At 42.9% G+C, this 24,966-nt stretch overlaps 1 protein-coding gene across 4 annotated transcripts in view; it reads right to left on the reverse strand.

Moving 5' to 3' along the window:
* Positions 1-22,352, reverse strand: part of pum1 (pumilio RNA-binding family member 1) — a 35,006-nt gene extending 12,654 nt beyond the window's left edge. Inside the window, exons 1-14 of one of the 4 annotated variants that reach the window (XM_039820164.1) lie at positions 22,220-22,352; positions 15,181-15,353; positions 11,741-11,863; positions 11,238-11,306; positions 8,158-8,260; positions 7,599-7,792; positions 7,104-7,276; positions 6,729-6,993; positions 6,541-6,634; positions 2,625-2,723; positions 2,316-2,458; positions 1,710-1,848; positions 1,334-1,468; positions 538-837 (exon numbers count right to left, since the gene is read on the reverse strand). In XM_039820164.1, the coding sequence (XP_039676098.1) occupies positions 538-837; positions 1,334-1,468; positions 1,710-1,848; positions 2,316-2,458; positions 2,625-2,723; positions 6,541-6,634; positions 6,729-6,993; positions 7,104-7,276; positions 7,599-7,792; positions 8,158-8,260; positions 11,238-11,306; positions 11,741-11,863; positions 15,181-15,342 (1,999 nt within the window). In that variant the 5' untranslated portion in view covers positions 15,343-15,353; positions 22,220-22,352. Of the gene's footprint in view, positions 1-537; positions 838-1,333; positions 1,469-1,709; positions 1,849-2,315; positions 2,459-2,624; positions 2,724-6,540; positions 6,638-6,728; positions 6,994-7,103; positions 7,277-7,598; positions 7,793-8,157; positions 8,264-11,237; positions 11,307-11,740; positions 11,864-15,180; positions 15,354-22,219 lie in introns of all 4 variants that reach the window. The other 3 variants (XM_039820163.1, XM_039820161.1, XM_039820160.1) reach the window with 3 other exon arrangements.
* Between the last annotated feature and the right edge of the window lie 2,614 nt (positions 22,353-24,966).

Consider the following 24,966-nt stretch of genomic DNA (forward strand, 5'->3'; position numbering starts at 1 on the left):
GTGTGTCTGGACATTTACTCTTCTGTTCTTATATTTGTTTAATCATTAAGCTGAAGTGAGGAACTTTTGTCTACCCCCTCTGGTAGTGAGAGTAATTATACAAACATCGTTGAAGTGTTTAAGAAAAGCAGTGGAATTTATAATAACGACGTTTCATTGTGGTCTCTCCCCCTTTCTGCCTGTTAAGGTATTGGGTAATACAGGTAGACCAACACACTGTGTAACCAATCAAAAAGCCAGAATAAGCAGCTACGTTTTGAAGAACTGTGAGTGAGCGAGCGAGGTTGGTTGCAGCACTTTGTATACTGCTCATCGCTTTGTGGAGTTAATAAACTAACTTAACTTTAACTTGTTTGGCAAACGCTTGAATGTAACAATTTTCATTTATATGTAAAAGTTCCACACTTTAACAGCTAATTTTATGCACGCCACAACGCCACTTACATTGAATCTAAAACTATAGACCCCAAAAAACTTCAGCTGATCACTCTGACATACTCTCCAGCAGTAGACCAAATGGTAAAGGTGTATTCCTACCTGCAGTGCCAAAGCCTCCCAGCGTGGCCCCCAGTGTGGCACCGAGGGAGGAGGAGGCTTGCTGGCTAAAGCCCAAGGAGGCAGAACCTGGTCCGGGCTGGCCGGAGCCCTGTGAGAAAAGAGAGGAACTCTGGGAGGAGGAGCTGAGGGAGGAGGATCCGTAGAAGGAGCTTCCGCCCAGAGCACCACCAGGGCCACCCTGCTGCTGAGCCTGCTGGGACGTCATGGCACGAAATGGACCATTGGCCCCACCACCTAGGCCACCATTGGCGCCACCTGCAGAGGCTGCTGCTGCTGCAACTGGAGGGAGAGACAACAGAATAAGTGATTTCACAGGTTCCCCTTCTGGCCCACCAAAGTGTTCATTCTAACAACTTCCAATAGATCATATAACCATTAAATACTCATACTAACTTAATTTAATTGATGACCAAGTGCTGCAAAGATTTTTAAGAAGATGGAGTACATTTAGGGAGACTTTTTTTTTTTTAATACCATAACCAACAATTATTTGCATCATCTCTAATATTAATGTAAACCCACATTCCCCATACTAGTGTCTACATTCACATTAACAACACAAACTCAAGGGAACTCCTTGTAGAAATACAGACTTGAAAATACAGTCTCGTAATCTCTTAATTGCATGTTCTGCATGGACATGACATTTAGAACATGTTTTTAAAGACCATGATGTGCAATCTGTTTGTGTGCACAACATCCTTCTTTGTCCTGTTGGTAGGAGTGAATAGAGACAGGCCAGACCTTTGAGACCTTGCATGCACTGGTGTCTTACCTGCTTGTGCTGCGGAAGGAGATATGATGACAGAGGCAGGGGCCATGAGGCGGACAGGGCCACTCCTACCTCCAGTGTTGACCACCAGGGCCCCAGTCTGATCATAGTAGGCTGCAGGGGCCAGGACTGGGTAGCCTGAGAAAGAGACAACAACAAAGGAATATTCAGAGTGTACCTAAATGTATTTTAGCATTTCCTTTCTTTCATGTAGCAATAGGCAGTGGTGGGTAATTTTAGTTGTCCCTGACTGAACAGTCAGACTAAACAGTTTTATAACTTAAATATCTGGAAATTGTGCAGTATTAGCAAATGCAATTAGATTTCATTGATTTAGAGTTTTGCCAAAGAAACCAGTTTTGCAGAGTGTCACACTCACCAGGGACTCCTGCTGCTAACCCCTGTCCAAAGGCAAGGGCTGAGTTGACTGCTGCTGCTGCAACCAGCTGGTCATTCTGCTGACTCTGTTGACCTTGGCTGGGGGTCAAAGGTCGCTGGTTGCCCCCACCACGCATCACCTTTACAAAGGAAGAAAAACAAGAGGTATTTGAATCCTCATCAATATGTAAACTAATACAAAAATGGTGCTCCAAAATCTGTTACAAAGCAGAGAACCTGCAGTGTGCTGTAGAATTAACTTTCTATCATGTTCACATTTTCTTCTAGTTAAGTTCATTTCTAAAAACAATATGCCCACACACAGAGAGACAAATTGTGGCACAGAATAAATAGCCAGGATATAGCAAATTCCCTTTTATTAGCATAAGCATATATGAGCAAAGCAAGAGTAAATAAACAGTTGGATGAAACATTTCCTGCTGGTTGGTTTATTATCTACACAGGCTGAAAAGGGTTTTCAGCTCATAGATCTAAGAAGAGCAGCAGTAACACTGAATGCACATTTCATCTGGCAAGCAGAGCTCGGACAGAAACATCTTGAGCCACGCTATCAGCATGCAAGTCTTTTGGCAAGCAGCCGACTGACCTGCTGTTGGTTCTGCTGGCCCTGGTTTGCAGCCTGCTGATTGGCCGAGTTGTTGGCTGCAGCAGCCTGCTGCTGGAAAAGGTTGGCAGGATAGACCCCCCAGGGGGTCACACCATAGTACTGGGGAGGCATCACTGCCGGACCTAGACACAAACAAATACGCAAAATACAGAGTGAGCTAGGACGACTGTGTCTGCGTTTATACTGTACACATCCTTAATGTGTGAAATTAATTAACATAAGTGTTTCTAAATCCTTCCAAGAGCATCTTAATGGAGCTCAGGTTCCATTTCAAAACACATGTCTCACCGAGTGTAGCGGCTGCTGCTAGTCCGGCTGCGTAGGGGTCTGTCCCTGGTGGAGCAGCACTGATGATGTAAGGATTGGGCACAAACGCTGGGGCCAGACCTGTGAGCACATGGAAAAGGTGACCCAGGGCCAAAAGGTTTTACACATGATAAATACTGACATACTCAATCAAAACTGTAATTAAGATTCTAGATACTAATTTTAAAAAATTAAGCTCTCCAGATTTGTTAGGATAGCACATGACCAAAATGTTTTTGAGATAATCTTTAGGCTTGTTAAGCATTACTTGCCTTTTGGTAAACCTAAGAATTATTAACCCAGCATTAACTAGTTACAACAGGACTGCAACAACATGTAGTTTATTGCAACTTTTATGTTCTTTTGCTCCAAAATTTAAAACTAGAAATTTCAGCACCCACTGAGTCACTGGTACTGACTTACAAACCATCCATCCATCCATCTTCGTCCGCTTATCCGGTGTCGGGTCGCGGGGGGAGCAGCTCCAGCAGGGGACCCCAAACTTCCCTTTCCCGAGCAACATTAACCAGCTCCGACTGGGGGATCCCGAGGCGTTCCCAGGCCAGGTTGGAGATATAATCCCTCCACCTAGTCCTGGGTCTTCCCCGAGGCCTCCTCCCAGCTGGACGTGCCTGGAACACCTCCCTAGGGAGGCCCAGGGGCATCCTCACCAGATGCCCGAACCACCTCAACTGGCTCCTTTCGACGCAAAGGGAGCAGTGGCTTCACTCCGAGCTCCTCACGGATGACTGAGCTTCTCACCCTTATCTCTAAGGGAGCACGCCCCCCCGCCACCGTACTGAGGAAACCCATTTCGCCGCTTGCACCCTGGATCTCGCTTTTCGGTCATGACCCAGCCTTCATGACCATAGGTGAGGGTAGGAACGAAAACTGACCGGTAGATCGAGAGCATTGCCTTCTGGCTCAGCTCTCTTTTCGTCCCAACGGTGCGATAGATGGAATGTAATACCGCACTGCTGCGCCGCATTCTCCGACCAATCTCCCCGCTCCATTGTCCCCTCACTGCGAACAAAACCCCAAGGTACTTGAACTCCTTCACTTGGGGTAAGGACTCATTCCCTACCTGGAGAAGGCATTCCATCGGTTTCCCTGCTGAGAACCATGGCCTCCCGATTTAGAGGTGCTGATCCTCATCCCAACCGCTTCACACTCGCGCTGCGAACCGATCCAGTGAGTGCTGAAGGTCGCAGGCCGATGATGCCATCAGGACCACATCATCTGCAAAAGCAGCGATGAGATCCCCAGCCCACCGAACCGCCACCCCTCCCCACCCGACTACGCCTCGATATCCTGTCCATAAATATTACAAACAGGATTGGTGACAAAGCGCAGCCCTGGCGGAGGCCAACCCTCACCTGAAACGAGTCCGTACTTTACGGCGGAACCCGGACAGGCTCTCACTTTGGTCGTACAGAGATTGGATGGCCCTGAGTAGAGACCCCTCACCCCATACTCCCTGCCGCACCTCCCACAGTATCCTCCGGGGACCCGGTGCCGCACTTCTCCAAATCCACAAAACACATGTAGACCGGTTGGGCATACTCCCAGGCCCCTCCAGGATCCTTGGCAGAGTGAAGAGCTGGTCCGTTGTTCCACCGACCAGGACGGAATCCGCATTGTTCCTCCTCAACCTGAGGTTCGACTATCGGCCAAACCCTCCTTTCCAGCACCTTGGAGTAGACTTTACCAGGGAGGCTGAGAAGTGTGATACCCCTGTAATTGGCACACCCCTCTGGTCCCCTTTTTAAAAGGGGAACCACCACCCCAGTCTGCCACCCCTTTGGCACTGTTCCAGACTTCCACGCAATGTTGAAGAGACGCGGTCAACCAGGACAGCCCCTCCACACCCAGAGCCTTGAGCATTTCTGGACGGATCTCATCAATCCCCCGGGGCTTTGCCACTGTGGAGTTGTTTGACTACATCAGTGACTTCCACCGGGAAATCGCGACAATCCCCCATCATCCTCCAGCTCTGCCTCTAACATAGAGGGCGTATTAGTCGGATTCAGGAGTTCCTCAAAATGCTCCTTCCACCGCCTATTACCTCCTCAGTTGAGGTCAACAGTGTCCCATCCTTACTGTACACAGCTTGGATGGTTCCCTTCGCTCCTCCTGAGGTGGCGAACAGTTTTCCAGAAGCACTTTGGTGCCGACCGAAAGTCCTTCTCCATGTCTTCTCCAAACTTCTCCCACACCCGCGCGCTTTGCCTCTTTCACGGCAGAGGCTGCAGCCCTTCGGGCCCTTCCGGTACCCTGCAACTGCCTCCGGAGTCCTCTTCGGGATAACATATCCCCGGAAAGACTCCTTCTTCAGTCGGACGGCTTCCCTGACCACCGGTGTCCACCACGGTGTTCGTGGGTTACCGCCCCTTGAGGCACCTAAGACCCTAAGACCACAGCTCGCCGCAGGCTTCAGCAATGGAAACTTTGAACATTGTCCACTCTAGTTCAATGCCCCCAGCCTCCACAGGGATGCCAACGAGAGCTCCGCCGGAGGTGGGAGTTGAAAGTCCGTTGGACAGGGGCCTCCTCCAGACGTTCCCAATTTACCCGCACTACACGTTTGGGCTTACCAGGTCTGTCCAGAGTCTCTCCCCACCCCCTGACCCAACTCACCACCAGATGGTGATCGGTTGACAGCTCTGCCCCTCTCTTCACCCGGATATTCCAAACATACGGCCTCAGATCAGATGAAACGATTATAAAATCGATCATTGACCTTCGGCCTAGGGTGCTCTGGTACCAGGTACACTTATGAGCATCCCTATGTTCGAACATGGTGTTCGTTATAGACAATCCATGACTAGCACAGAAGTCCAACAACAAACAACCGCTCTGGTTTAGATCAGGGAGGCCGTTCCTCCCAATCACGCTCTCCAGGTGTCTCCATCATTGCCCACGTAGCGTTGAAGTCCCCCAGCAGAACAATGGATTCCCCCACTGGCGCCCCCATGCAGGACTCCACCGGTCTCCAAGAAGGCCGACTCCGAACTCCTGTTTGGTGCATATGCACAAACAACAGTCAGAGTTTTCCCCCACAACCCGCAGGCGTGAGGCGGACCTCTCGTCCACCGGGGTAAACCTAACGCAGCGGGCGCCAGCCGGGGGCTTGTTAGTATCCCCACACCCGCCTGGCGCCGCACACCCTGAGCAACTCCGGAGAAGAAAAGAGTCCAACCCCTATCCAGGAGTACAGTTCCAGAACCGAGACTGTGCGTAGAGGTAAGCCCCACCAGATCTAACCGGTAGCGCTCCACCTCCCGCACCAGTTCCGGCTCCTTCCCCCACAGAGAGGTGACGTTCCACGTCCCCAGAGCCAGCGTCTGCTGCCCGGGTCTGGTCCGTCGAGGCCCCTGACCTTCACTGCCACCCATGTGGCAGCGCACCCGACCCCAGCGGTTCCTCCCACAGGTGGTGGGCCCATGGGCTGGAGAGATGGGAGCCACGTAGCTTGTTCGGGCTGTGCCCGCCGGGCTCCGTGGCAAACCCGCCACCAGGCTCGCCGACGAGCCCGCCGTCTGGGCCTGGCTCCAGACGGGGGCCCCGGGCTTCCTCCGGGCAGGGTCACTCCATTTCTACCTTGTTTTTCCATTGGGGTTTTTGAACCATTCTTTGTCTGGCCCCTCACCTGAGACCACTTTGCCTTGGGAGACCCTACCAGGAGCACAAAGCTCCAGACAACACAGCCCTCAGGTTCACAGAGACACACAAACCTCTCCACCACGATAAGGTGATGGAATCTTACTTTTGTCTGATATTTAAAGTGAAGTTATATTAATACATTATATATAATATTACTCCAATAAATGTCTTAGATAATTCAGTTCTCCTGCTCATTTGTCCATGCATGCATACATACATTCACTCTCTCTCTTACCAATGTGAGGCTGCTGTGCTGCTGCCAAGGCATACTGCTGTTGCTGGGCTGCTGTTAACTGCTGCACTGCTAGGGCGTTGTTTCTCTGGAACAGCTGCTAACAGCACATCAACAGGTGAATCACATTTTAATCTCATGCAGCGCTAATGACAAATGTTTATGTACTACTCCCTGCCTGTTCCTCTTACCTGCTGCTGGTTGGCATAATCGAATAAGCCCACGGTGGGCGCAGAGTCCATGGTCATCTGGGAGTTGTAGTCAAACTGAAGCGGCTCCATCACGGACTCCATGGGGTCCATGGTGACACCCCCTTGTTCCACGCCAGAGAAGTCCTCAGGAGGTTTGGGGCCTCCACCACCTCCCAGGGGTGTCAGGCCATCAGCCCCTACACCCCCAGGACCCCCAAGCAGGTCGCCCTCAGGACCAGGGGCCGGCATGTTGCCTGGGGGACGACTGCAAGGGTGAGAAAGAAGGAGTTCAGTTTACATCTAAAATGCTGATTGTAAAGCAAGAAGCATTTAAAGTTGTGAGTGGGTGTGTGCCTGTGTCACGCTGAGCCCTACCCATACTCTTTGACATCGACGTCAAGGCCGTTCTGCACGGGCAGCCCATTAGGGTTGATGACGTCGTTAATGACATCAACTTCAACTTCTGCCAACTCTTTCATTTTCTCTCCTTCAAACGATGCTTTTGGCTTGTCCCTCTTCTCCTCCTCCACCTCTCCATCTCTCTGTCCCTGTGTGATGGACAGAGACAAGACACAGAGGAGCTGATAATCAAACAGTGACAGATGGCAAACACACAAAGACACAGGGTGGAAAGGACAGGCTGACATGGACAATGTGAAAGACCTGTCCTTGTTTGATAATCACAGGCTAACAGAGGACAAACAATGAGATAAAAATGACAGATAGGGTGTTGAGTTTATCAAAAGACGTGATGCTGAAGTAGTTTCATGAAAAGTCAAGATTGTAACGATTAGAAAAATGGTAAAAGAGAAAGAAAATGGATTATAAGGAAATGTGAATATGTAATACAGAACACAGTTCAAGACTTACATAAGGTCCTTTTCGGAGGCATGAATCCAGTTTGTCAGCCGGTGAGGAGGAGAGGACGTACTCCACCATGCTAACTCCCAGCCCTCCACTCTCAGAGCGCGGTGACATCACCGAGCCCACCCCGACTTCACCACCGCCATGGAAACCTTGCCCTGGCCGACGAGACACCATGATTGGCTGAGACACAGAGTGATCTAACATGAAAAGAAGACGGACTGTTAAATTACATTCATGCACGGAGGGATAGCAACCTTTGTTCCAAGGGAATGCTGTTCAGGCATAAAATTAGGGATGGAACAGTTCAAGTAAAAAAAAATCTGTTTTATTTTTTGTTTTGGGGTGTTCTGTTAAAATAAAAAATTAAAAAAAAAAAAAAAAAATAAAAAAAAAAAAAAAATAAATATTTTTTTTTTTTTTTTCCCCCATTTTTTTTTAAAAAACAAAAATAATCTTTTTTTCCCACAAAAAAAAAAAAAAATATGGTTAATTTTGTTTTTCCCTTTCTTCCCCCCCCCCTGCCCCCCACTATATCACAAATGTAAGCCAGACTGGTATGTACCTGAGGCACCCCATGCACTGTCCCGCCACTGGTCCAGAAAGATCCCTTTTGGTCCATCCTTCCCAGAGTCATCCGTCTCCCAGAACTTCTTACCAGTTAGCAGCTGCTACAAAGACACAGGAAAGCCGAGAAGAAATAGGGGGAAAGGGAAAAACAAGGTAAAAAGGCTGCACGTGGCCAAATGGGGAAAATATGAAAAGCACTATACATAAAGTGATTTGTTTGTATAACCCATAGTGCTGTCCCAAAAGATTATTTTTTAAACAATTAATCTAGCAATTCATTTTTCAATTAGCGATTATTTTCCCATTGCTCAATTATTAACAATTTACACAAAACAAATCAATAAGGTTCAAATCTCTATTTATTAAAATTGTTTAACACTGCACTGTTCAAGTAAAATTAATTTGTAGTGCAACCTGAAGCCAGGTGTAAGCTATCAATCCAACAACAAAATAAAGTCACTTTCAGGAGGAATACAAAAATAAAAACTTAAAGTAAACAGAGCAAGTGCAAAAAGAGTGGTCTGTATTTGCTTTTTTTTAACAGTAGGTAAAATAGTGAATAAACTCTTGTTTAACATCCAAGCTCTTCTCGCTTTAATTTAACTTTCATTATTTGTATCTAAAGGCTGGTTAAGCACCGTAGGGAGGAGAAGTTGGACAGTTTTGTCTCGTTCCAGTGATTGACACATCTGGGTGATGGCGTTGGATATGCGTCAGCATGTTAGATGCATTTCCACTCACATACCCAACAACTGCTGAACAACGCCGACACACAGTCCTCGTCTTATCCACCACTCTCTCGCCTGTAGCCTACTACTGGAACGGACCCGAAGACCGAAGTTTTCAAGGCGGGAACGGCACCAGGCGGGAGGGCAAGGCTCCAGCCATACAGTCTCGAAGTTTTCCCAAAATTGCGATCTTAAAGAGGCCGGCTGGTCCTCTTTAATTTGTGTCGACGCGTTTACGTAATCGATGACATCGACTACGTTGACGAGTCGTCCCAGCCCTAATAACCGACCATCTGAGCAGAAGGGTCCTTAAATCCGACTAACATGATAACCTTCAGAATGCGGTTTGATTTGATTTTAGTGTTAAGCTGCCAATGCTGCATTGCAATTTCCAGTAATGCACACACCTGGGTCCCGTTTCAGAAAGGAGGTTTAACAAACTGAGTCTAACCCTGAACTCTGATATAGGGTATTGATATATTTAATGATAAGTATAATATTACTGGTGAAATAGTATTGAACCTATAATCCATTTCATTTAGGTGCAATCCTTTTCAATTTCAAAGGGTTTACATCATTCACCTGCAATACTGTGGAACTCTTTTTTTTTTTTTTTTTTTTTTTAAATGGCTCTTACTGGTTTGTGTTCAGGGAACACTACAAAAACGTTTAAAACACATTTCAAAGCGATCGAGTCGCCGTTTGCAAAAAAAACTAAAAAACATAATACGACACAAAGATGTGCTGGGATGTAGAGCATGTCCACGATGGGTGACGTTAGTGATATGAGGACGGATAAGGTTATGTAGGCTACATAACAGATAGACTGGGAAGAAAAACGATACCGCTCAAATAGGTAGGCTAGTATCTGGAAATGAAAATTCATCTATAGTCGTCGCCTCAATATCATCTCCCGACGTATGTGTAACTCCCTGCGAAGTAATACAGCTTCTTCATCAACGGGATCGTCAACACAAGGAAATGCCATATTTTGAGGAAAAAAAATGTTTTATAATCTGCCTAACACGGTTAATAAACCAACACTGTTTTTTTATTCATGCAGATAACAAACTGCACTAAAATGCGCCTGATACAGACTGAATGAATGAATGAGGAAATGAAAGAGCGCTGCGTCAGAGGGAGGAGACTGAGAGAAACTTGAGGTTTATTGAAGAAAACCTGCTCCCGACCAGGTTAGGTTCACAGGCTCAGTTACCATAGTAACTGACTCTGAATTAAGTTACCTCTCTTTCTGAAACAGGCTGGATCTCTCTCTCTCTCTCTCTCTCTTTCTGAAACAGTCTCTCTCTCTCTCTCTCTCTCTCTCTTTCTGAAACAGTCTCTCTCTCTCTCTTTCTGAAACAGTCTCTCTCTCTCTCCCTCTCCCTCTCTCTCTCTCTCTCTCTCTCTTCACTTTCTATTACAGTCAGCACCTTTCTTACTTTAAAAAGGGACCTTGTTTCTGTAAATGTGTTTAGCAACAGGAAACTCATGGTTGAATGGGGAGTCAGAATCTGAAAGTGTGTGTGTGTGAGCTCATCTGCCATTTCTAGGTTATTTTTGAAGCATGTTAATACATCGCAATACAGACATATTACAGTCCATAGCAGCCAAACATTATCCACCCAATATGAGATGCAAATGGACATACATTAGCAATCGGTTCAACAAGCCAAAACTAATTGAAGGCACTGGTCCAACATTAACATAATTACTGAGTGGACTGTGTTTAATAAATGCCACCAGTCCACCCAGCTTAAATGAAGGAAAATAAAAATAAAACATCTCTGCTTAGTCTCTTCTCATCTTTCAGAGCTTTTCATTCGGGAACAACAATGGCAACACAAGTCCACAACACTTTTGGCTCAAAGGCCTGCCACTGAACAACTAATCCATATCTTTTTCCTTGGATTTCCTGTTATTCAAGTTTGACTCTGTGTGAGCAATCCTTCATGTGTTTGTTCACTCAGGTGCCGGTTACAAAATACAGGGCGGCCTTTTTTAGGTCAAGTGTTGACATAAAGCATTTGACCATCGAGAGAATAGCTTGAAGACAGGAAAGGGGAGGGGGGACGACGACATGCAGCTAGGGGCCGCGGGTCGGATTCAAACCTGGGCCGCTGCCAAGGACTCAGCCTACATGGGGCGCACACTCTACTGGGTGAGCTAGAGGTCGCCCCGAATCCAGTGAGTTTAATCCAAAGTTTAAACATCAAAACTGTGCTGACATGCCTAAGTAACCACAGCCCAAATCCTTTATTATCAGATGAGGTATTAAAGCTGCACTGTCACATAAGTCACCTTCTTCTAGACCACACATGACTCGCCATCCAACCTGATGCCTCACCTCTCCCATGGCACGTCCCTCCAGAGCCAGAGCCTGAAAGTCATGGTTCAGCTCGTCCATGGACCGCACCTGCAGACAGAGCGCCCAGTTATGTCTCTCATACTCAACCATAAATATAAACATAAACCCAGCTTTAATTACCTATGTTAATTAGTAATTGCCTTGATAAATGATTTGAGGAACATTACAGTAGGCAACACTAAAATAAAGTTATGAAAGACTTTAAATTGGCATCAACTAAAATGTGTAGTTTGTGTCCGTATTGTTTTTTATTTTATTTTTTTATTTACATGAAATGGCCACTGATGCTGGTGTTTTGAAACATAGAACTGAAACTATGAAAAACTTTGTTTCCCTCTAACCCCCCCCATTTTCCCATGTTAGCAACAACAGTATTTTTCAGACATGTCTATGGCATGTAGCACATATGACATAATAAAATAAGAAAACCAGTGTTACCATTTGTGACACACACACACGCACACGCACACGCACACACACACCTGGCTGTCATGGATGTTGTCTCCAGTGGGCCAGCGATGTTTGCCGGGCTGTTCACCATGCTGCCGCTGGAAGAAATAGTCTACCATGGCATCATCCTGGGAACGTCCAGCACCAGCCACACCCTTAAAGAGACACACACACACACACACAGACATGCACATTATCTTGAAATTACTGGCAACAGTAAGAAGCAGACGCACAACTGGACACGTTGCAGGTATACACTAGATTTTAAGTATTTACCAATGTTTTGAGTTGATAAAAAAAAACAAAAAAAAGCTTGAGCATTTTCAAAACATTGCAAATACATGTGGAACATAATAATTAGTATTAATATGATGCAATTGAATAGCCAAATACATGTACAATGCATAGTAGTTTCACAGGGGTGGAAGAGGCAGATCAATCAAATACCAACAACACAACAAAATCAAATTTTCTAATGGTTTCAGCAAAACTTTGTGCCACTACAAACAAAGTCTTTAGTCTCTTAGCAGAGAATATAGGATGGATAATAGTTCATCATAAGTAATAATATGCTGGATATTATAAAAATAGACATTCAATCCCTGGTGGAAATTATCATTTACATTTTCTGCCAGGTCATTAAACACAATTCACCCAAGCATCTTTTTCAACCTTATGACCACATATTAAGGAGTCCAAATTTGTCATATGCATTTTTAAAATTCATCATCAAAACAGTATAACTGGTGGAGGAATATACTCCACATTGTCTCTTCTAAAACTAAAAATATGTAATTTCTTTTCACTGGCAAACAAGTTGACGTCCTCTCTTACTCATTTTGAGGGTAAACACAAAAGTTCTCCACAACACACCATCAAAGAATTAGTCAACATGTTCTGGAAACAGCTGGGCTTGGTCATTTGCTCTACAAACAAAGCGTGCAGCAGAACAAATTACCAAGACGCCATCAGACTAAATTGTTACTTATCCAATGGCTTGTTTTTTCCAGGATTAGTCATGAAAAATGCTAACCTCGTTATCAAGAAGCATCATTCTAGACACGCTTACAGGGCTTTTCCTGCATAGAGGAATTTTTGGCAACACCCCAAAGAGGTTTTAGCCAGCGTCAAAGGAAAATCTTGCGTTTTCCTTTACATAAATAAATGAATTTACCCATTAATTGGTGCATACAAGTTTACCAGAATGCAGGAAATGAAGTGTTTGACACTCAAAATTCCCTGGGGCAGGACCCAAACCCAAGCACATCACAGGCTACACTTCATCTGTATCATCATCATCTAGTCTGGTTTGTTTTATATGTAAATGGTTATTTCTTTCTAAATGATCTTGTTATGTAGTAATTTTTTTCAATAAATAGTTCATAAACCTTTTATTACTGAACCCAGCCATCACACTCCGCGCCGTCACCACCACAAGTAAATTTTCAACCTGTGGGAAACACTGGACCCGATTAGCGATTTATTATTATTATTATTATTATTTAAAATTAATTAATTCCCATGCATGCAGTCCACAGATCCTCGGTTAAACACTAAACAGCGCTGCTCTCTCCCTCTGTCCCTTTGCGCAGCAGCACTGCAAAGGCAGCGAGTAGGGGACAAGACAGGACGGGAGTGGGTCTTATAGCACATCCATGAACGGAAGTGGATGGCTAACAGAAACAAAGCTCCTTTAGCAGAAATGGATAAATAAAATGGTATTTTTAATGGCAAATTGAGTTTCAAAGCCTTTCCAGATGGTTCTCTCCACAATACTAAAGTTATTCACATGTACTATCGATGTGAACTGAGTTACTACCACTTGTGTTTCTAACTGGACACGTTGGAGTGGGACAGCATGTCTAACCACCTTTAAGAAATAGTGGGACCTCCTTAAAATACTACGACAGTCCACATGAAAGTATCGCTTTAAAAAAGTGAAAATGGTCAAAAAAATGAAACGGAAAATAATAACACTGATTCCATAAAAAGGGCCTTATGGGTGCCTTCTCAGGGATTCTTCAAGTTAAATTTAAGACTCTAAGACCTGTAATACCACCGAGGATGAAATTTAATGCCATATAATAAAATAAAAAATAAAAAAAATCAGTGTGGATTTTAGGGCAGACATTTTTTTTACAATGTAATGTTACCTACATTTTTTTTTTTTAACACTCCACAATTTTAACAATGTGTTTTTTAATTTGCATTCAAATGCAATTTTCAACAACCACTGGTTTGTTTTTTTCCTCACCCCGGTGATCGACACATCTAGGGGATGCCATCAAATGTGAGTTAGCACGTTGGATGTGTTTCCATTCACATACCCTACAAAAAGGTGGAGCAACGCTGACACGCCAGCATAGTCCCCTATACACAACCCTCTCTCTGTTGTTGTTGTAGCTGATCAGGAACCTGAAGGTAGGTCTTCCAGCGCCGCCGTTTCATTAGCGCTAGAATGACTCGCCTGCCAATGTGCTGGTTGTGCTAACCTCAGCCCTATTGCCCTCCGCCACGTTGGCCAAGTTGTCCGTATCTGTGGCCAAACCTTCAGACACTTGCCCATTCTAACCGACATTGGTAGCACGTGCGAGACGTTTTGTTTTCTTTCCCGACAACTGAGTGATTCGCGCCGAACTTGGATGTTTAAGCCAGAGCTTGCTCACCATGTCCATGGATTTATAACAAAACACCATGTTGCGCTGTTATTATACATCCATGTTCCACGTTCAGGAGAGTAAAGAAAAACACTGACGTCTGTGACCCTGTAATGTCGTATAACATCCAAGTCACGCCAAATGGAGTAAATTGTATAGTCACACACATACAAAACATTTATTTAGGACGTTACGGTATTTATTCAATCCTACGAAAGCACAAGAAATAATGTAAGACCTTTGTAAACGAAATGTTATAGTTTGTGAACGAAATGTAAGACTTTTAAGGCCTTATTTTTAGAATATAAAATTTAAGACTTTTAAGACCCTGCGGGTACCCTATTATTGAATCATATTATTCATATCTGAATGATAGCTACTTAAATTTGTTGCATGTCTCATTTTCCAAAGCTAGAGGAGGCAGAAATTCCGTAAAGTGCGGCAATAAGTCAATTCTCAGGTGAGCGGTAGCCTGACTGTTCACATGAGAAGCGCATTTCTCCGCGCAGACAAAAAGCAATTCTGCTCGTCTCTAACCCCCGTATAGCTGTCTGTCGGGCAGCGCTTCGGAGCATTTCCGCCTCCTCTCTGAACCCAGAGCCAGCCAGCCAGCCACACCCACGCATGCAAACTAATAAATGTAGGGTTTGGGAGGTGGCTTGCATTATAAAATGGCACATAAATGGCTAAAGTACTAACAACAGCAACGACTGGACAGCCATATATTAGCGATGGTATGTTCCTAATAGACAGATGTTTGTCCATTATTTTAAAAATGTTGAAATATGTAAAGGCGTCAAGGTGGTGGGCTTTACCTGCTGACTGGGGGGTGTGGCCTGAGGGGTCTGCCCAGTTGGAGGGGCATGTCCTCCGCTGCTCAGCACCACGGGCATGCTGGGAGATGTAGTTCTATGGTGGGGGCTGAATGAATCCTGCCAGAGCACTGCTTTCCTCTTCAACACACACACACTGCTCATTCCACCACAGCCTGTCCAGAGAGAAATACATCTGTCACATATAAACAATGGCATACTGGGTAAATACATTGAACAAACAAAATGTTTGATAAGTTCTGACCAGTTAACACAGAATGATGGGTGGAGACCCTGTGCTCAGTTGTTTATGAAGTACACCTACCTCAACGAATGTAAGTCTAATACAATTTCCCTGCAATAAAATCTGCTATAAAGATTCTAATATTCATTTTTCACTGAAACTGCTTCTCAATAAGCAATAACATTTTGAAGGCCGTAGTTTAAAAAGCACCTCTGCTCCATGTACACTAACGGTCAAAGGTTTGGGGTCACTTAGAAATTTCCATTCCACTCCATTATAGACAGAATACCAGCTGAGATCAGTTGCATTGTTTTTTTAATCAGGGCAGCAGTTTTCAGATTACATTATGTGCTTACTTAATTACAAAAGGGTTCTCGACTGCTGTAGAAAGAAGTGGCGATCTTTAATGCAATATCTACATTGCCCATTATCAGCAACCATTCATCCAATGTCCCAAAGGCACATTCTGTTTACTAATCTGATATCATTTTAAAAGGCTAACTGAGAAAACATTGGAGAACCCTTTTGCAATTGTCTAAGCACATAATGTAATCTGAAAACTGCTGCCCTGGTTAAAAAAAAACAATGCAACTGATCTCAGCTGGTATTCTGTCTATAATGGGTGGACATAGTGGCAGGGCTCTAGAGTGCGACCAATTTGTTAAGGGTGCGACTAAGATTTTTTCCTAGGTCGCACCGGTGCACCTAACGTCCTCGCATCCGCTGCCTCTCCACTAACGAAGCGATGTCGTTTATATGGATATGGTTTAATGTTGCGTTACACCTGACTCATTCCTTCTGTAAAGCCGTGCCTGTGTTTGGATCTCTTCTCGCTCACTCACTCACGGCTCCCCTGCAACATGGAGAGACACAGCGCCGCCGGTCCACATGCTGACATTTGTCTACAGTTTTAATTGTTATTAACACAGCTGTATATTGTTAAGTATGAGAGGGAAACCTGTATTGGTACCAGTGTTTCCGCTGGTAACTCTCTGTTATTGCGGCCGCCACGGGGAAAAACACATAGAAGTTATTAAATGCAACTAACTTAGGTTAGTAACTTAACTTAAGGTAACTAACAGTTCGTTGAGAGACGGAGCCTGCTGGATCATAGTTCATAAAAATGCAGCGCAGTGACGATACAGACATTTCATAGCCTACACAAGACTGGTGTAACGCCGCTGATGAGTCAGCCGTCACTCTCTGAGTAGCATATGCTTCAGTCCATCGCACTCCCCCTGTCTTTCGGCCGTTATTTTTTTTCTTTTTTCTTTTTTTTTTTTAAGATTTCGGCCTTTATTTTGATAGGAAAGCTGAAGACATGAAAGGGGAGAGAGGGGGCGGATGACATGTAGGAAAGGGCCGCAGGTCGGAGTCAAACCTTTATATTTACCAACTGAGCTATCCGGGCGTCCTTTCTTTTTTAGTCTGTTATTGTTGTTGAAAACAAGTGAAGGAGCTTTCTCAGATAGATAGATAGATAGATAGATAGATAGATAGATAGATAGATAGATGGATAGATGGATAGATGGATAGATATATTATTTATTTTTTTATATATCCTAGGCTATTTATTTTAGATAACTTTCATTAACATGTGTTGCAGCTGTATATTTTTAAACTGGTAAAGGAAACCCTGTCTTTGCATTTTATTTTAATCACAATCTGTTTTAATAAAAGAGCTTGTGAAAAGTGGCTTTGACTTAAAACTGAACATTTAGCCCACTTTGTAAAAAAATACAGAGCTATATATCGTGTATCGCCATTCAGTGTTAACGTTGAAAAATTTGGGTGCAACTAAATTTTGCGCTGGTGCACCTAAATAAATAAAAAGTTAGTGCAACCAAGGCAAAAAGTTAGTCTGGAGCCCTGTAGTGGAATGCAAATTTCTAAGTGACCCCAAACTTTTGACTGGTAGTGTATATAACTGGGGACAGACAATACTAGAAACATTACTTTAAAAATGCAGCACAATTAAACAACAGCACTATAAAGTACAGCCTACGAAATAACCATAACATTGAATCAACACCTTACTATAATGGGTTCAACTAGAAATGAACATTGTATCTTTTGCTAAAGTACAATTTATTGCAGAACTATTGTATTTACCATAGAGCTGGGTGATATGGAGAATATCAAATATCACGGTACTTTTGACCAAATACATCAGTGTCGATATTGCCACGATATTGTAGGGTTGACTATTGCTGCTTTTACAAAAAAATTACACAATGAGATTTCAGATAAATAATCACCAATAATGTGGATATAATGACTATGTGGGTAAAGGCAAATAACAGAACAGCTACAACAGTCTGGTAAATTCAGAAAAGTACATCACTTTGCTGTAATGCAGCCTGTAAACCCAGGAAAAGACAACACTTGTGTCATATCACAATATCCAAAATGTAGGACGATATCTGGTCTCATATATCGATGTCGATATAATATCAATATATTGCCCAGCCCTAATTGACTGCATGTATTTGGCACAGGTTTAGGTGTAACTAATAAACTGGCAAGAGAGTCTAGTTACAAGCATCCAAACCTGCTGTAACAACATTAATCCAGTCAGTGATGCAGCAAATCAGTAGCCTGACAAGCCAGATCCACATCAAGATGTTGGGTCTGGGAACTCACCATTAGCAGGGCTCAATCCGAGGGGCGGGATAAACGGTTGTCTTTCAAATTCCCTCTGCATGCAATAGGATAGCGCTACAACCAGGCAGAGCAACGAAGAAGGTAGCGAAGCTAGTCTTCCTTTTTTAAGAATGACTTCAGTACCGTTCTTTGTTCTTTTCTCAAAGAAAAGCTTAACTCCAAGTCTTCCAGAAGACCGCTGTTCCCAGCAGCAGCAGCCATAAACCCGCCCACCAGCTCTATACAGGATGCGATTGACCTGACTAGAATTTGGTTTTTCCAGCTCGCAAGTCAATGGAAAGTGCATAGACCCCCCTGGCTGCAAATTAAATTTGCTGCCGCTAGGGTGCGTCTAGATTTCTAGGCTAGCAAATCAGACTAATCTTTGTAACTTTATCCTGCAATAACACATGCACCAAGAAAAAAATGTTCTGTCCTTGTGCCATCTTATGCTGTACTAACAAAGACAAGCTATAATCCATGCTCTACAACCCTACTTCATAAAAACCTGTAGTTGAAGACAAAATATGTAGTAAAACAAATGGGTCATCCAAAATGGTTCATGGTCTAAGTTCAGAGTCAGTGTTACTGTTCTATAAATCACTAGATACATCATTCCTATATAAATGAAAAAAAGTGAGCACTGTCATCTCAATGGAACTCCACACCAGAGATTCAAAAAATAACTAAACGTACAACAAAAATATCTAATATAACAATATTGTAAGTTGAACTGGTTTTCATGTCAAACTACACTCAGCTGTCACTAACACTAAAGCACTGCAATAAAAACTACCTTTATGAAGGTTAAAATGGATTTCATCAGTAAGGGTAGACTAAATATTAAAAACACCTCACACCACAAACTACCTCAAAAATAATTAAAAAGGTTGAATCAACACCTCTCAAAAATTGATTATAACATTAATAGATGTAGAGTTTTTAGGTAGCGAAGGTGTACTTAATGAATGAATCACATATAGCACAGTGAAATAAAGTGTATCCAAAACTGCATTAGAAGAACACAGATATTTTTAGCCCAGCAAAACCCTACAGCAGCTCACTATTAGACTGGGTAAACCCAGCGCGATCTGCCGGCGATTTGATTTGGCCCTGCAGCTCAGGCTGGAAACCTGTACGCTTATCTATCCTGCTTCCGTTACCCATTTGTAGGAACCAATCACAAACTGGCTTATCCACCTGGCGCGTTATTGGCGGGTTTAACACAATGACGACAGAGAAGCGAAGGCAAGCAGCTTTTTGTTTACACTCAACATGACGGCCACCGAAGCACAGCAACCCGTTGATGCCGCTGTCGCTGCTGTTTTAAAAGATTTCAAAAGGAAAGTTTTCTCTGAAAATGGAACAGAAACTTGTCTTTTTTTTTACTACCGACCGGCTTTCGCGCTGCCTCGCTCTGCAAAGTACGTCAGCCGGATCATTGGTCTGATTGGCTGAAGGACTAACCAATTGCGTACAGAGTCATTTGAACTATGCCCAGTGATCACGCCTCTTGTGCAGAGAAAATACAGAGCAGACTCCCCAAACTAATGTTTAATCTTAAAAGATTGAGCTTGGTCTGGCCAGACTAGCTCACTATACTAACAGTCCCTCTTTTGTTGAAAATGGTCTTAGTCAAAAATAACTGAAGTAATCAGATATTTTGAATGTAGAACAGCATATCATTCTGCAGCACAGCACTAACGAAATAATCAAATTTAATGTAATAGTTGAATTAGTTTAATCCAGAGTACATCATAAGGGACAGCCAAAATAAAAACTCTTAGAGTACTGTAGGTCTATCATCATTGAGGCAAAGTGAATACCTACCATTAAAGCTAATTAATTGACGATAATCAGAACAAGAGAGCTGGGATCAACAGCTAGAGATACTAACCAGAGAATCACTTTCAAAGCCAGCCCAGGAGGTAGGTGATTTAACTGCCAACCTGCCTATCTGCAGTCAGTATGGCATACGGTAAACTTTACTGTACTGCCGTTTGTGGAACAAAACATACCTGGTCTAACTCTGGACCATAGAGATTAAAGTTTCCCACACAGGGATCTCATAAAAGTCTCTATGTTGAGCACCCCCAAATACTATTTAGATGTCTTATCCCAGTGATCTGCATATCCATCACAATTTTGTTTCCCTTCTCTGGTTTAAGGTGTTCTATCAACAGCAATTTGGTTGTTGTGGAATCCTGTGCAAGCATTACTTTAGGTGGGACATGGTTGCAGATCACTGCTCATAGTATAAGTGCACACTGTTAACATCTATGTCATACCACCGCAAGAGTACATACTCAGTTGCCAGTTTGTTAAGAACACCCAGCTCAAAGAAATGCAGTGTCAGTCCTGCCATAAACCATACTTTAATGAAGATTATAATTTTCAGTTTTATTGAAACTATTTTAGAGGTTTGATTCAACTTGCTTGTTTTTAATGTGCTTAATATACTGGTTTTATTGTAAAGTGTCTGAGTACTTTGAAAAGCGATATATACATAAAATATATTATTAGAACGTTGTGATAAGGAGTGGTTTGGGTTGCTGTTAAAGTGTGTTGCATTTTACTAAGAGGTGTCTCTAATAAAAAATATATATCAGTGAGGGACCACCACAAACTTCATCCTCCAAAATGTTATATTAATTGTTATTAACTGTACTTTAAGATAGGTGTACCTAAACTTGCATCTACCTGTATTGTGTAAATGGGAACTATTTAAATGATATAAGCATGTTTGCACAAGGAAGGTAACTGACTTTATTTGCCCAGAAACTCAGACGTCAGAGGGGCCCTGTCCTGTAAACCGGGTAAAGGGTGGTGAGCAGATTGTCATTATGTTAGCAATGATAAACTAAAGAAATATGCAATGTGCATGGACCACACTGTTTGGTGGTCGTGGTCAATATTGAGCGAAACAACCTCAGTCGGTTGTCATCAGTCAGAGGGATATACTTTGTATTTTAAAACCTCTCCTCATCCAACAAGCTCTAATGTCTGTTAAAACGACTAGTATCACATTAGTGTCCCTACAGGCCATGAGGAAATTACAAGCAGTTCTTTTTAAACTGAGCCATATATACAGTAATTAACTTTTCCAGACTGTGTCTGACATTGTGAATCTACAAACGTATGCAGCTTACTCTCAGGTCTGCTGAAACCACTGTGCAACACCACCTCCATAAAGACAAAATAACAGGAGCTTACCGGCTGAATGGTCCCAAAAGATATAAAAATAAATAAATAAATAAAAAAAAAAAACAGCTTGCCAAGTGATCATTCACATATTTACGGTATGGCTTCGGTTTGATTTCCTTCTCCACTCTTCATTAAGCAACAAGGAAATGTTAGATCTTCCTCTGCTACAGCTCGAGAAACACCCGGAAATCCACAACACTGCCTGTGACCATTGCCCAAAAGTGAAACGCATAAGTTGAACTCAGCACACTGAAACATGCATGGTGTTCCACGATCTAACTGGGTTAATCATTATTCAATACCGGGGATCAATCCACCGCATACCGGGCACAGACAGGGGTGTGACAAAACAAGCAGGGAACATGCAGCTAGCAGGAGATAACGTTAGGTGTCTCAACATAGACCAAACATGTCCCTCTTAACAGACCTGACACATCAAGACAAAAGAGGATATGAAGAAGCTCCGTGAAATGGGTCGTCACGGTTACCCGGGGTTTCATTTTCATTTATCTGCGTCCGCACACGCCAGATCGGTTGTGGAGGGTTCAATGCCCATGTCTACCAACAATAACACGGCCTCCCGACACAAGCTCAGCCCGGGCCAACCGGTGGCCAAACACGGGCTCCATACAATGTTAACAGCGGCAGTGGTGCCCTGGCATAATCACATTGTCATTAATAGACACCCGGGGGTCCCTACCTGTCTGCCGAGTTTGCAGCCTCACATATACCCGTGACGCGGATGCTAACAAAGGCCCGAGAGCTGTCTGGAGCGGAAGACCGACACAACGGGAGGAAGGAGGCAGGCAGCAGAAAAAGAGGCAGCCTCTTCTGCCACACCAAATACTCCGGTTTAGCCCCTCTCCGAACCACCATAGCAACAATACCCGCACTCATGCGTGAATGAGCAATGTCCCCTGCTACAGCGACTGGGGAAGAGGTGATACTCACCGGCGGAGAGGGTGGATGGACACGGATTTCGGCCCCAGTTTCTCTCTGACACCCCAGGCTTTCACTCCGACAACATGGCGGCTTGAGTCGACGGAGGAGCAGGCAAGAGCGCTGCATGACGGGAAGGGATGAGAGAGAGCGTGCGGTTCATTGCGCCAACCGGGAGGGGAGGGAGGGTCATACCGGACCGGTCCCTTTGTTATGTGTTTACAGTCTATTCGTATTGTGAGCATTGTGAGGCATATATATATGTATATGTGTGTATATATATATATATATATGTGTGTATATATATATATATTATATATATATATATATATATATATATATATATATATATATATATATATATATATATATATTTATATATATATTTTAACTTCATTCACATTATTTGTCAATGGAGTAAAAAAAAAAAAATCCTTTATCAAAATAAACATTTGCAAGCCTGAAGCCTTTTTGGAACGGAGGAAGACACTAAAATAAACTATTAAAAAAAACTACAAGATTTAGTTGCAATAAAAAGGTGTATTTATATTTCACCATTGGACGTTATGGTGGTACTTACAGTAGAAACACTGTAAAATACAATGTAGTATACGGGGATATTACGTGATTTCCTCGGGGGTGGATTGTACACAATGAACACCGGTCTCTACGGTAACGGGGTGCTTGGCAACCATGGCAACGTGCTGCGCCACACGGACAGCGAGTGTGCAGCTCCAGCTGCTGGGCGCTCCGTTACATCTCCGGAATGTAAGTGGATGGTGTGAAAAGGGGAGCGTGTGGCCCAAATAACAAAAATACCCTTTTAGCTTTTTGGTAAGGTGCCAGTGGTTACCCCGAGGCTGCAGACTGGAGTAAACACTGTCTGTGAGGGTGACGTAATGCAACTAGGTTATGGCAGCCCTGTAAGAAAATCTATGGAAATCATATGGACATTTTAAGGATAGGTTGCTGAACATTCTTGTGTGGCCCAGTCATACTGGATTAAATAGCCTAAAGCATATTCCTATAAGTCACAGTCATATAGCCTATTCATGTTGTACTTATCATAAAAGGTGAGACAGAGTATACTGTCTATATATATATATATACTTTTCTTGCACCTCAGACACAATTGCAATGTTTAAAATAATTGCACAAATCTGCCCCATCCCACTTCCACAAGCACCATTTTTTTAAAGTGTTTTTTTCTGTATTGATCAGTTTTAATGTTGTAATGTGTAATGTTCATTGTGATTTTTTTTTCTTTGATGGCAGAAAAATATGCCACAAAAGTAGCAAATTAACCTGTAATTATTACTGAGTCAACCATTAGTAAAAATATGTATACATTATAACATGTATACATAATGACTTCTTTTTATAATAATAAACAATAAGAAAAAATGATGACAGATGACATTTCAATGTAATTATTTTGACATTAATCAAATCATTGCAGATTATTACTATTAAAATGAACTTAAATCAAAGGGTCTCAGTAAATTCACTATTTAGCACTGCACGCATAAAAAAGGTGCCTTTATGAATATCAGTGTTATTTTTGTAATGTTGGGCTGTCTCTCTAAAAAAAAATGCATTACATTATTTTGTCAAATCAAATCCTCATTGTACAATATCCAGCTCACCAGAGTGCATTTTTTTTGTATAATCTTCCATACTAATATGGCAAAAATGTAGTTCTGTGCCCAATAATCCAGATATTAATATAATGCAATCAAAATTAGGAATGAAATCACTAATTTTATTAAACCTTTAGCCACGCTCAGTGAGACAAATGTGTCTACAAATGACAATAGAAGTCATATTTAACGTAGAAAGTGTATTTTTATTATTTCAAACTTCTCCTTACACCCAATAAGGTCTTCACCTCATACCTATTTCCCTTCTTCCCTCTTCATGACTCCAATTACATCTACAAAAACTACTGATCGTCTCCTATATCACCATGCTCCAGTGGAAATCAGCGAATGAGCTGCAGAGGTGAATGTAGTTATTGAGAAAGATGATGGAGAGAATTAGCTGCAGATGTGTCAGAAGAGGGCAGCATGAGGATATCCCAAAAGAGAGAGCAAGAGTAAACAGGTATGAAGAAAAACTTTGATGTGTACCCATCTTCCCCAAGCCCTACCCACCCCCTAATGCAACCCTGCTTTTCTAAATGGAACCAACAAAACAATCACTCGCTGGTTATTTACATGCACAGTACCCCGCCCCCCCTCCCCATAGACACTAATGCCTGATTCCAAAGCCATCTGCATCCCTATTCAACAGCATAACATGTACAGTTGGGCTGAATTTATTTTCCAGAAAACAAAATATCGTGGCAATGGACATTTGACTTGATTTTTGAGGTAACTCTTTCAAATTTTTGTCTGGTGATATTCTATATTTTTTTCATTGTCAACAAATCACATGAAAAGACAAACACCAACAATAAATTGATTCTACTAACAATTATTATCTGTGTAGCCAAAGCCTAATGTACTGTACCTCATTCCTCTGTGAAATCCATTGTTGTCCAAAACTTTGACTTATTTTAAAATGAAAGTATATTTCCGTGACTCTTTTTGAAACAATTTATGCCTCCAGGAACTAATGGCCTGAGAGACGCAAGCTGTTTTGAGAGACGGATGAACGCATTTGTTGGTTTTGTTCAATAATAAAATGCATAAAATATTGCAAGTCTGATCCTTTAAGCAGTTCATCCTTTCCGCTCCACCAGCTCTGTTTTACTACCT

The sequence above is a fragment of the Perca fluviatilis genome, chromosome 13 (assembly GCF_010015445.1).
Source record: "Perca fluviatilis chromosome 13, GENO_Pfluv_1.0, whole genome shotgun sequence".
Taxonomy (NCBI): Eukaryota; Metazoa; Chordata; class Actinopteri; order Perciformes; family Percidae; genus Perca; species Perca fluviatilis.